General features: G+C 53.5%; 2 protein-coding genes across 9 annotated transcripts in view; one reads left to right on the plus strand and one right to left on the minus strand.

Annotated features, from left to right (window-relative positions):
• The window catches only part of Tlcd3b (TLC domain containing 3B), an 18,647-nt gene extending 8,557 nt beyond the window's left edge, over positions 1 to 10,090 (plus strand). For 6 of the 7 annotated variants that reach the window (XM_087659707.1, XM_087659711.1, XM_087659709.1 and 3 more), the window contains 4 exons: positions 4,876 to 4,959; positions 7,318 to 7,552; positions 8,637 to 8,732; positions 9,088 to 10,090. In XM_087659707.1, coding sequence (XP_087515833.1) covers positions 4,876 to 4,959; positions 7,318 to 7,552; positions 8,637 to 8,732; positions 9,088 to 9,375 — 703 coding nt within the window. In that variant the 3' untranslated portion in view covers positions 9,376 to 10,090. 7 annotated transcript variants of the gene reach the window in all.
• A 263-nt stretch (positions 10,091 to 10,353) lies between these two features.
• Fimp1 (fertilization-influencing membrane protein 1) lies at positions 10,354 to 12,303 on the minus strand. Of its 2 annotated transcripts, none has more exons than NM_001109155.1 (4): positions 11,270 to 11,339; positions 10,727 to 10,885; positions 10,563 to 10,650; positions 10,354 to 10,473 (listed from the first exon to the last, which is right to left on the minus strand). In NM_001109155.1, the coding sequence occupies exons 1-4, from the start codon at positions 11,337 to 11,339 to the stop codon at positions 10,452 to 10,454; spliced, it is 339 nt and encodes a 112-aa protein (NP_001102625.1). In that variant the 3' UTR covers positions 10,354 to 10,451. The 2 variants fall into 2 exon arrangements, with proteins under 2 accessions (NP_001102625.1, XP_087439012.1); XM_087582886.1 differs by lacking the exon at positions 11,270 to 11,339 and adding an exon at positions 11,977 to 12,303 and having other exon boundaries at positions 10,355 to 10,473.
• Between the last annotated feature and the right edge of the window lie 611 nt (positions 12,304 to 12,914).

A 12,914-nucleotide genomic window follows, 5' to 3' on the forward strand; every position in this document is an offset into this window, starting at 1 on the left:
CCACCCACCCTCCTTCCCCTGAGATAGAGCTTTACTCTGTAATCCAACCCGGCCTTGAAACGGGGATGTTTCTGTCTTGCTCTCCCAAGCGCTAACAACTGAGCATTTCATTTCTTTAGAATTCTTTACATTTAATCGGAGGGGGTGCACATGCCAAGGCTCACATGTGGAGGTCAGAGGACAACTTGGAGTTGGTTCTCTCCTTCCTTCGTGAGTTCCAGGGATTGAATTCAGTCTTGGCAACAAGCACCTTTATTTGCTGAGCTGTCTTACTGAAATTGGTTTCTTTTTAGCTGACAACTCAGACTCGAATTTAAGGAGATATTATCTTATGCTGGCAACGCCCGCAATACTGGGGAAAATGTGTTTGTGGGAGAGGCTGGGCCCTCAGGCTGTTAATATAAAGGTGAACAAAGCCAGGGTGGAGCTGGGACAGGGAGTGTGCAGAAAGCAGCGCTCGGGGTTGTTCTGTTTCTTTTCCTTCTTCTCAATGCTGGGTATGGAGCCTGGAGCCCCCAAAGGCAGAGTTTACCAAGGTGTCTGTGGAAATCCCCAGCAGAGAAAACGGAAATCAAAACACAAACCCCGAAGCCCCTCCCACTCTGCTTTAGTCTGTGCTGTGCAGAGTCAGCTCCCGGCTCCTTGACCAGGTCTGTGGCCAACAAGCTCTGGTCCAGCTCAGTATCACAGCTTCGAGACCTGGTGGTTTTGGTCCTTTTTGTTTTGCTCTGTGTGTGTGTGTGTGTGTGTGTGTGTGTGTGTGTGTGTGTGTGTGTGTGTCTGTGTGTGTGTCTGTGTGTGTGTGTCTGTGTGTGTGTGTGTGTGTCTGTGTGTGTGTCTGTGTGTGTGTCTGTGTGTATGTCTGTGTGTGTGTCTGTGTGTCTGTGTGTGTGTCTGTGTGTGTGTCTGTGTGTGTGTCTGTGTGTATGTCTGTGTGTGTGTCTGTGTGTATGTCTGTGTGTGTGTCTGTGTGTGTGTCTGTGTGTGTGTGCCTGTGTGTCTTTGTGGATTTTTTTTTTAAGGCAGGGTCTCTCTCTTTAAAATCTTGTAACTTTTGAAAGGTTCTGTTTTTGTTTTATCCTGTTACTCTTGGTGACCCTCCTTCCTGAGCCTTCCGAGTACTGGGATTTCGGGCCTGTCCCTTCATAGCTCAGGCTATGCTAAGTGCATTTCATTCTTGACAGGATCTTCCCATGTATTCCTGACTAGCCTGGGAATTTGCCTGGAACTCCCAGGGCTCTGTTTCCTCTGCCTCCACTTCCTGTGCATCCCCATATGCCTGCCTCCCCTCCTACGCACCCTCAGGGCTCTGCCTCCTGTGTACCTCCTGGCACCACTGTCTCTGGATTTTCCTGGAGTGAAACAAACACAAACTTGAAATCCTACATTACAAATGTACATAGTTGTGTTATTGTGACACTTTTAAAAAAACCCTCTAAGCCTTGGCTTCTCCTTCCTCAACCCTAGAAGATTTAAGAAGCATCAACAGAGTATGTGCTCAGTCTGTGGTAAGACCTGGGAGAGTGGGGTTGGGGATTTAGCTCAGTGGTAGAGCGCTTGCCTAGTAAGCGCAAGGCCCTGAGTTCAGTCCCCAGCTCCGAAAAAAAGAAAAAAAAAAAAAGACCTGGGAGAGTGGGTCTCTTTTCCTTAGGTGAAGTTTCCAGGTCCACAACGGTCTCTAATACTATCCCCAACTCCTGCGGGAGTCAAGACTTCCCTCAACCATTCCCACAGACTGCCACTAGAGGGCGGCACAAAATAGCAAATCGGCCCCTTCCTCTAGGGCGCAGAGGGAGTGGGCTGTGGGCTGCAAAGATTGTCAGTAGGTTTTGAGGCTCGTCTCAGGCCACTGAGAAACCCAAAGTACAGTTAGGCGTCAGTCCCTGTGATATACAAGTCTGAAGGACAGATGGGTTTGGGAAAGGCCGGGCTCTAGAGGCCATTGAAGAGTGAGTAGTTGTTGTGGTCTAGGCCTAAATTACCCTGGCCAAAGCAGTGGGCTGTGCTTCCCTTTAGAGTAAAGGAGGGAGTTGAGTCAGCCAGCCACCAGGTTCTTCATTAGCAGGACTGTTTTGAGGAGTGGCAGAGGAATGGGAACCAAGGCAACAAGGAGAAAGGGACTCCAGGAGGCTGTGTAGCCTGAGGAAGGGGCCCAGCTTCCATGCTCCACATGGGTTTTCAAGGCAGCGCCCTCTTCTCTTCAAACCCACTTTTTTTTTGGGGGTTCTTTTTTTCGGAGCTGGGGACCGAACCCAGGGCCTTGCGCTTCCTAGGTAAGCGCTCTACCACTGAGCTAAATCCCCAGCCCCCAAACCCACTTTTTATCCTCTCCTCCAGGCTAGCACTCCCTCTGCAGCCAGAGCTGGCTACCAGGAGTGATCCTCCTGCTTCAGCCTATGGACTGCCACCAGGACCACATGATGCCTAGTGTTTCTTCCTATTACCCTAGTGCTAGTGATCAAAGCCATGCTGGGGGTCTCTGCCATCCATCCAGATGGCAGCCATCTCTCCCCATTTAGTTCCTGTCACTTAACTTTCTGATCCTGGGGATCTTGGCTCACACCTCAGGACCATATCCTGACCTCCAAAGAGCAGAGGAGCATAGATTCCCCAGTGCCGTCACACTAGTGAGGCAATGACTCGGGTGGTGTGAGGCGGACTGCAAGCCAGGCGCCCAGTGCACAGCACATTGGTTTCCACTCCCTCTGACTGGAGCAGCGGGTGTAATGGGGCGGGGTGGGGGTGGCTCTAGGTCTGAAGGACACCATGAGATGGTTTTGTTCCTATCCATGCCTTCAGTGTCCCCTTCAGAGAAAGGAAGAAACACCACCTATTCAGGCTGCCTTCTTCAGGAGATCTTCTTGGCTGGAGTGAGCACCCCCTAAGCTGAGATCCTTGCAGGCCACTGAGGGACACACATTTATGTTTACAAGCATCAGCAGAAGGAAATGCCAGACATTTTTAAAGTGCTGACAGGAAAGGCGGCTCAGTACCCCTACTAGGTGAGGGTGTCTGGGGCAGAGCCATCCCTTCCCTCAGCCCTTGTCCCCAGCAGCCCCCTGCGCTGCAGCTCCTGTCTCTTTAAGGGCCTCCCCCTCCCTCTTTCCCTGTCCCCCCCCATCTCTGTCGCAGCCGATGCTGTGGCTCAGAGCTGCATGGGAGACAACGCTGCTGCAGGTCCGGTTTCTTGGTGTCTGGTCGGTGCCATCATTTCCCTCCCCCTCTCCCGCCCTCCCCAAGCTGGTGGCTTCCCCTCCCCCTCCCCCTCCTCACAGAGGGGGCAGGGGGCTGGGCACCAACTCTATAATGCCATGTGCAGTGTGTGCACCGGGCAGCAGGGCTGTGGCAGCAGCAGGAGGAGATGGTGGTAGCCTGTGGTGGCGGGAGAGCAGTGTTGACTGGTGACCGTTTGCCCAGCCGCTCCTCCGCTCGGCTCCGTCCTTTCCTCCCTCCCTTTTTTCAGGGCTGGCACCACCGTCCCCCACCCCGCCTCCTTGGGCCCTCCCAGCCTCTCCACGTAAGCCCCCCCCCCACCTGCCGCGGTTCTCCCTCCCCTCCCCCACTGCATCTTCCTCCTCCTGTCCCCTCTCCCTCTTGGTCCTCTCATCAAGTCCTCCCTTGGTAGTCTCTTCCCATCCTCTCACCGGCGCTCTCCCACCCCCTCTCTCTACTCTGCCTAGCTAGCCCTTTCTTTCTGTGTCCCCAGTCTCATTGAAGTCCCTTTCTCCCTTGCCCTGAACTGGCCCTCTTGTCCCATCCTGTCCCCGCCCTGGCCCCTTTGTGCCTCCCCCTCCCTCTTTCTCTCTCCCTCACTAGCTTGGCCATCCCTTCTCCACCTCCAACTCCCTCCCTCAGTTTGGCCTTCCTGTCCTTTCTGGACCCTCTGGTCTCCCTGCCTGGGTCCAAGTCACCATGCTTACCCCAATGGTGGCTGGGGGGGTGGTGTTCCCCGGACTCTTCCTCCTATCCAAGAACACGCTCCAGAGGCTGCCCCAGCTGCGCTGGGAGGAGGCCGACGCAGTCATTGTCTCCGCCAGGTAAATGGCATGCCCTCCCTGAGTTCAGCCCCTCTCTCCAACAGGCTTCGTGGGAAAGGGACCCCAGCACACCCCTGGGCTGTGTGGTGGTGGGCAGGCTTACATCCAAGCTTCCTTCCTCCTTGGACCTCATTGAAACCCAGCCATCTGATCTACTATTCAGCTCGGTCCTCTTGCTTCCCTCCTCACCCTCCTATCCTCCCTCTAAAGCAGGGCAGCATGTGACTAAACAGTCCCACAAGACACCCGGGAGCAAGCTGAGGGGCAAGACTGTGTTTTTCGGGGCTTGTGTTTGGGGTGAAGGAACAGAAAAGTAGGCAGTGAAACTTGTGCATCCCTAGACTAGGGCCATCAGGAACAGGAACCATGGTAACAGTCAGGGAAATAGTGGGAAAGTGGTGGAGTGGGTGGGTGGGTGGGTGAGCTTGGGGTCACCATGGGACCAGTGACTGTAAGTATGATATGGTGACTGGGTGGCCAAAGGGTGTAGGGACAACGGGGTACTCCCTTAGTCCTCACGGGTCCCCTCCCTCCCTCCCCTGGGAGAGATCTCAGTTAGCCATTCCCAACACTGGCTTACCTCAGGATGGCCTCCTTGGTGTCCTGAGAGGAAGAAGATTCCACTGCCACAAACTAGGAATGAAGAAGGCTGGGAGAGGCGGGATGGAAGGATGGAAGCTAAGCACAGCTTGGCTGAAAGTGATGGTGGGAGAGCCTGGCTTAGGAGGAGGCTATGAGGAATCCTGAGAAGTACGGTTCCCAAAACACAGTGACTGTTGTAGTAAGAGGAGAAATGGAGGCACACACCTTATTCTCACTCCTTCCTCTGTCTTCCTAGGCTGGTGTCCTCTGTCCAAGCCATCATGGCCTCCACAGCTGGCTACATAGTCTCCACATCCTGCAAGCACATCATAGATGACCAGTAAGTGCCTCACGACCATCCCTGCCCAGGTCCCAGTGTGCATATGTGGGACCTAGGATCCCCCAATCTGTAGTGGTCCCTGAACTTGGGCCCAAGAAAGTTCATGTGATTGCTGCAACTCAATACCGGGGATAAATTTATCCTGCCCTGCCTTAAAGGTCAGAAGCGAGGAAGCAGGGGTAGGGATCAAAGGAAATCCTCAAAGCAGTTCCTGGTTGGCTTCCTAGCCCTTGTCATAGGTTCTGAACATCAACCATGTCTTCTCCAATGCTTGCCTCAATCCTGCTCTGTTTCTATCCAGTACCTGACTGAGTGCCTCCTCACCACGCCAGGCTCACCTCTCCACTGCTTCTGGAATCCAGCTTGGGTCCAGGGCAGAAGAGAAAGGGATGACATAGCAAGGCCACTGAGGGTCAAGCCATGGGGGTTGGGGGTGAGGAGGCCAAAATTTGGCACTGGCAGCTACTGCAGTGTTTGGTGCTGCCAAAAGGCCCGGGCCTGAGCAGTGGGGTGGGAGGAGGGTGAAGGGGGACATTGGCCCTGTCCGTGGTGCTGATCTGCCCATTTTAGCTCGCCACTGACTGCTGCAAGTTTGCTAGTGGCCAGGATGCCCTTCCTTGACTCATAGCTTCTGGCTCTAATGCCCTTCTGTGCTGTCCTTTGAGCCTCAGGGGACATTATCTGGGTGACCCTGGTCTCCATCTGCCTTCTGGTGTCTGTTTGTCTCTTCTTTTCCTATGGGAGAGTTCTCTCCTCCTAGGACCTACAGTGAGGTCACATTGCTCCCCAGAACAGCTTCTGTAGGGAGAAACTGAGTGTATTAAGTGCCCAGAACAGCTTGCAGCTCCGTAATTACATATTAGGATTCTTTTCCATGATGTGACTTTCCCTTGCTCTCTCCAAAACCCTTCCCCAGTTAAAGGGTCCAAGAGAAGCCTGGTGCTGGGCACTTCCTTCTCACCTATTCTTAGCTAGAGGTCACCTTTTGGCTCTTGCATTCCCAACCTCAAGTCTGTTCTTGGCCTTGTTCCACCTTTAATCCTTAGGTAGGTGGAAGGATCAGGGTTAATCCTGGGGACAACAGCTGTCCTTCCTTCTGAGCACCTAATTGCTGAGAGAGCAGGAACAGAATCTAACGCCTCACTTGTCAACCCAGGGCCTGAGCCCCTTCTAGTTCTTCCACATCCCAGAGTCCTATGGCTTCCACCCCTAGGCAGGCTCTGAGCCTTCTCTGAGTGCAGTTGGGACCTGTCTGTATTTCTGCTGTCTCTAGCGAGCTGCTTGCCCCCCTGTGACTCCTGGCCACCTCCCTCTACAACATTGCAATATGAGTCCCTTTAAGAGAGGGCTGCCCCCCTTCCCAGGCCAGCCTGCTTGGGTAAGCTGCTGCTGGCTTTGTTCTCACCACACCCCCTCACCTGCACCCCTCACCAGCACTCACTTGATATATGGTGGCTTAGCTGGATAGCTTTTTGCTCTGCTCCCTCTGGGCCTTTCTGTCTCCCACCCCCACCCCAGGCCTGACTGAGGATCCCTGGACCCGAGAAAGCTTCTGTGCTGACTCAAGAGAAGGGAAAAAAAAAAAAGTGCAGCGCTGTGTATCTGTGTGCTTCCCGTATCTGTTTACTCCAAAGTCTGTGGGACTTTCTCTGCTCTTGGCATCTTTACTCCGCATTTTCTCTTTAGTGCTGGCCATACCTGAACTAACAATAGACTTGCCACCTTGGAGCAAAGGCAGGCTGCAGTGACATCCCTCTGGTGCCCTGGGGACTGTCTCCAACTCTCCAACCTCCTTGAGACAGTGGGGCCTATGGCAAGGACTCCTGTGGTTACTCCTTGGCCACATTACTTAACCTCTCCACAACACGGGTATTGTGAGAGGTGAACAAGCTGCTGCTGCTGCTGTGTAAATATTTCAGTGCCAGCATAGTGCCCAGCACGTAAGAGCTGTCATGTCCGCTGGTGCTGGGCCACAGGATTGCTGTAGTGGCTGGACCTTCCTCACTGGTTCTTAACTGGGGATATCTTTGCATCTTGCCTCAGCTCGTTTCTGTCATTGCCCCCGATCTCCAGTGTTCTGGTCTCCTCTCCCCATGATACTGCAGAGGAAAGGGGTGGATGAAGGAGAGAGATAGACACACAGAAAGAAAGACAGAGGCACCGGGAGTTGTGAGGTCCACTTGGGAAAATGTTGGCCTCGGATGGTTCCTTTCCTACCACCCCTCAGTTTCAGTATCTGTAACTCAACACTCAGAGTCATCATGAGAGTCCTTATGGCCCTGACTCATTCCCAGTGAGCATCCTGCCCTGGGAGTAGCTGAGATCCTGTCCACCTCCCTTCTCTCTCCCTCCCCGCAGGCACTGGCTGTCCTCGGCCTACACACAGTTTGCAGTTCCCTACTTCATCTACGACATCTATGCCATGTTCCTTTGCCACTGGCACAAGCACCAGGTTAAAGGGCATGGAGGAGAAGACGGGACGCCCCGAGCCCTGGGCAGTACCTGGGCCGTGGTGCGTGGCTACCTGCACAAGGAGTTCCTCATGGTGCTCCACCACGCGGCCATGGTGCTGGTGTGCTTCCCACTCTCTGTGGTGAGTCCTTCCTTCTGGAGTCAGGAGACTCAGGGGTTGGGGGTGAAAAGCTGTCCCTCCCCAGCACAGCAGAGTGGGGGTGCCTGGTGGCAGGATTTGGGGGGGGAGCTTCTGGAGCAGCATTCGTCCCAGAGTCTTAAGAGGTACAAGTCAGCGTGGGTGTCTTAGAGTGTTCACCTGTGTGTGAAGCCAATCCTTTCTCTGTTGTGTAAGGCACACTTCCTTAAACTGCAGGGTTGTCGAAAGGAAAGAAGAGTGTACAAGTGTTAATAATCCAGGACACAGTGTCTGTCTGGGCTGAGGATATAGTTCAGCTGGTAGAGTGTTTCCCTAGCCCATGTGAAATCCTGGGTTTCATTGCCAGCACTTCGTAAAGTCAGCATGTTTGTAAAGTGCAAGCAAGGGAGATATGAGGTTTAAAGTCATCCTTTGCTACATAGTGGGTTCGAAGCCAGTCTGGGGAACGAGACCTTTGTCCAAAGGAAGAAACACACACACACACACACACACACACACACACACACACACACACCCCTTAAATCTCAACACCTAGGAGGCAGAAGCAGGTGGACCTCTGAGTTGGAGACCAGCTTGGTCTACAAAGTAAGTTCCAAGACAGCCGGGGTGACACAAGAGAATTCCTGACACAGGAAGGGAAAAAAAAAAGAAATATGGGGTGAGGGAATAGGGCTGGGGAAATGGCTCAGTTAGTGCATGATTGCTATGCAAACACAAGGACCAGAGTCTTCTTGAAAAGCTAGTGTGTGCTTAATCCCAGGTCTAGGGTAGTGAAAACAGAAGGGCTTGGTGGCCAGCCAGTGCAGCCAGATGAGTGAGTTCCAGGCTCAGTGAAAGGTGCGTCCTCAACAAAATACAGAGCAATTGAGGAAACTGACTTCTGACTTCTAACACACTGACACACATACGGACACACACACACTCACACGCATGAAAAAAGAAATGAGGAGAGAGAGAGAGAGAGAGAGAGAGAGAGAGAGAGAGACACGAAAACGAGAGAACACAAGTATCTGAGGGGAGAGATTCAGGCAGGCATAGCGCCTCAGGCTTTTGCCTTTTCTCCTAGGTGTGGAGACAAGGCAAGGGAGATTTCTTTCTAGGCTGCATGTTGATGGCCGAGGTCAGCACACCTTTCGTCTGCCTGGGCAAGATCCTCATCCAGGTGAGAGTGAATCTGAGGGGGATGTGAGGTGGATATGGCTGGGGACTTTGGGGGATTCCTTAAAGACCATGCAGCCTTTTTTTTTTTTTTTTTTTTTTTTTTTTTTTTTTTTTGTTCTTTTTTTTTTTTCCGGAGCTGGGGACCGAACCCAGGGCCTTGCGCTTCCTAGGCAAGCGCTCTACCACTGAGCTAAATCCCCAACCCCACCATGCAGCCGTTCAGCATGGAGGTGTGTGCCTTTAACACTAGCACTGGGGAGGCTGAGACCAGAAGATTATGAGCGGGGTGCAGGGGAGGCGACTGTGGGAAGGGAGTCCCGCCTCTCCTTGCCCTACCTCGCTGTTCTTGTCCACAGTACAAGCAGCAGCACACATTGCTGCACAAGGTGAATGGAGCCCTGATGCTACTCAGCTTCTTGTGCTGCCGGGTGCTGCTCTTCCCTTACCTGTACTGGGCCTACGGGCGCCACGCTGGCCTGCCCCTGCTCTCAGTGCCCATGGCTATCCCGGCCCACGTCAACTTGGGCGCTGCGCTACTCCTCGCACCCCAGCTCTACTGGTTCTTCCTCATTTGCCGCGGGGCCTGCCGCCTCTTCCGACCCCGAGGTTCCCCACCACGCTCTCCTTGTCAGACCCAGGACTGAGGCTAGGCCCTGGAACCCCCCACCCTCCCTCCCCGGCCCCTATGGAGACAGTGCTTTGGGGCTAATCGGTGTGTGTGTGGGGGGGTGAGAGCCAGGAGTCCCTTGCCTTGACAGCCCCAAGACAGATGGACTTAGAATAAGGAGGAGCTATATACCCTTGGGAGCTGAGATCAGATTGGCAGGCAGGAAGAGAGGGGACCGGGACGAAGAGCCTCTTCTTGTCTCTGTGCTAACAAAATGAAAGGGAATGGGAGGAGATGGGGCTCACTGGGACCAAGGAGTCATGGGACATGGGGGTGGCCCCGCTGCCAAGGACATCCTAGCCCTGCTGCTGCAAATCCCTCTCTGCTCTCCATCACCCGGGAGAGAGAAGACACCCTAACTCACCCCATATGGGCCCTGAGAGGGCAGGAGACCCCCACAGCTCCTTCCTGTGGAGACCAATCTGAGGAATCTTATTTATTTATTCACCCACATCAAACTAATTTGTTGGGGTGAGGGGAGGGAGGCAGTTGCTCCCCTACAACCCTTCCAGCGCTGAGCAGCCCTGGGGGCAGGCGCCAGGCCAGTCCCTTCTGTCAGGGGCACATTTAGCCCTCGGCCCCGGCTTGTCCCTGGTGCTACAGGCCAATCGCGGCTTCCTCCAGTCTGGGGGCCACAGACCCCGGGAGGTGCTTTTACAGACCGCTAATAAAGACGATCTTCCTGAACGCCAGCACGACCCTTTGGTCCAGTTTTTGGGGGCTGGGGGGTGGGGGAGGAAAATAGGGGATGGATGATTACCTAGTCACCGAGTAGTGAGGGAGGAAGGAGATAAGGACGAGTGTGTGTGTGTGTGTGTGTGTGTGTGTGTGTGTGTGTCTCACTAAGAGGATCATTGGGCAGCCTGGGAGGAATGGGGTGTGTGAATGGTCCCTTCGAAGAAAGGGAGGAAGTAGGACATAGGGGATAGATGGCCACATAGAGGGTTATTGCACAGTCAGGGAGGAAGGAGGTGCCACCTTTATTTCTCAACAGAAGGCTGGGTGGATGTGTGTGGCTCACAGCTGGGTCCAGGGCTACTGTTGCTCTGATCACTAGGCTCCTTTCTGGAAGCTCCTGAGGAGTAGGAGATCAAATGAGGAGAGGCACATAGGAGACTTGGGTCCTTGGAAGGGGTAGGGCAAGGATATGGAGACATGACTCACACGTGCATGCAGATCTGGAAAAGCAGGAGGAAGAAAGCCACCACCAATGTGCCCACCAGGAGGTGTTGGAAGAGCCCAGGGCTGGAACCTGCCAGACAGAGTCAACAACAGCTTTCTTCCAGGCCCTGCCAGGAGGGAGGCCCCTCTATCAAGCTGGTTCATACCTGTCTTAACAAACATCACAGGCTTCTCTCCAATAAACTGGGCCACGGCAAGAAGGCTAGCTTGGTCTGAGTCTGGATAATCAAAGAAATTAGGCTTGTCTATGAAGAGCTGGGAGCTGGCTCCTGGTGCCAAGGGTTGGGTCCCATCTCTTCTGGGTGCTAGGAACCAAAGAAGAGTCTGTGACAAGAGCCCAGGGCTTTCATGCCCACTGAAGAGGCCAGGCAAACCCAGTGCTCTGCTTGTTTTGTTCTCAGGGCTAGCCATGTGATCTCCTACCAGAAGCCCACCATGTCTGAGGCGGAGAGGAAAGGTTTGGGCTATATAGTGAGCTTGGGATATAGAGCAACGCTGTGACAAGACAAAGTAAAATGAGACCAAAGGGAGGAAAGAGAAGGGGAAGGAGAAAAGAAAGGAGGGGAAAGGAAAAGGGGAGGGGAGGAGAGTAAGGCTGGGGCTGGGTCAGCCTCCTCCTGCTCACAAGCAAGCTCACTCCTATTCTCAAGTCTCCCTTATTCCCACTATTCCTGAGCCCAGCTTCCCACCTGTTTCTACAGTCCCCAACCCAGCCATCCATATCCACACCCATACGGTCACCCATTGCCACCGCTTCATAACCCCTCACTACTGTAAATGAGTGGAATTCTATGATGTCACAGTCCAGAGTCATTCCGCTGGCCTGTGGGTGCAGCTCCAGATGCAGAAGAGTCTACTGAGCCTCATCCTCAAGAACGACATTGACAATAACAGTAACACTGGTGGGGCTCTTGGGGTGTAGCCCACGGGTACAGCTTTTGCTCAGTGTGCACAAGACCTTGGATTCTATCACAGAACCACAGTCAGTCATTTGGTCAGTGACATTGCAGAACTTAGCTGAGGCTATGAGACAGTGAGTCTGTAAAGCATCTATACTGGGGAAGGGAAGAGGGCTACACATTGATTGATTCAGTTGTCCTTTGGATCAACCACAACTTGTTTACTGAGTGCTTATTAAAGTGCCAAGAAAGTTACCCAGATTGGCTCATGTGATTTGCAGAAGCCCTAAGAGGGAAGCCTAAACCAGTGCACAGGGGGACGAGAAACGCTGACACGATGCTTCATAAGGCTGTGCATTTTTCTATGTGGGGTTCCTCTTTGCTTTCCGAACCCCAGGTTCATGGGTTTGCACCCATCCATCTCCAGGCTTGGTTTTAGCGCTCTGTAGAGATGGAAACGCACGGTGAGGAACAAAAGAAATAGCCAATTTCCCCACCAGGTGGCAGCAGTGTTGGTCCGACGGTGCCACCATCTCTCCTACAGGTTACAGGCAGGCAGGCAGGCTCCTCTCTCAGGACTGGCTGGCTGTCACGGGGAGGCGGGGCGGCGGGGGCGGGGGTGATGGTGGTGTCATCCGAGGAACTCCCCCAGCACATTCCAAGGCTAGTCTTTCGGCTATTCAAAGAGCCTAACCTACTCACCTCACCGTGACTTAGTTTCTCTTTTGGTGGCTTTGGTGGCATGTAAACCACACTGTTCCCCAGCCTACACCTTTTTCTCTAGTTCCCTCAGTCCTCCCCGTGTCACTTCCTAGTTGCGACCTGCACTTCAGAGGCCCCACCTCGAATTGGAAGAGGTAGCTCGCCTCTGATTGGCAGTTAGGCCTGTCTATCACAAACGAATTCCAGCCCACCCGGGCCAAGGACACTTCAGGGTCTCCTTGATTCTGCCTGTGTTTGTTTTACAGTCTCTTGGCTACTCTATTACTCCACTTGCCCCGAAGGTGGCTCCTCATTAAAGGATCCTCTCTCTGAGGACGAGATCACAGAGACCTGACACTGCCTCCCAAATGATGCTGGGATTAAAGGAGTGTACTTCTACACCAGTACCAGTTTTTCCTCCTCCTCTCCTCCTCCTCCTCCCCCCCTCCTCCTCTTTTTCCTCCTCTTCCTCCTCTTCCTCCTCCTCTTTTTCCTCCTCCTCCTCTTCCTCCTCCTCCTCGTATCCCCCTCCCTTTTCCCCCCGCCCCTTCAGTTAATCACAGCTATTGAGAATTCAAGAGTGCCACAGCTATTCCCCCTCTCCCAAGACATTTCCAGAACATTCCATCCCTTCCTCCTGATCTTTTTTCTTTCTCTCTCCAACTTTTATGCTGTCATATGTAACATCCTGATCAGTTTCCCCTCCCTTTACTCCTCCCAGTCCCTGCCACTA

This window comes from Rattus norvegicus, chromosome 1 (genome assembly GCF_021556685.1).
Source record: "Rattus norvegicus strain SHRSP/BbbUtx chromosome 1, alternate assembly SHRSP_T2T, whole genome shotgun sequence".
NCBI lineage: Eukaryota > Metazoa > Chordata > Mammalia > Rodentia > Muridae > Rattus > Rattus norvegicus.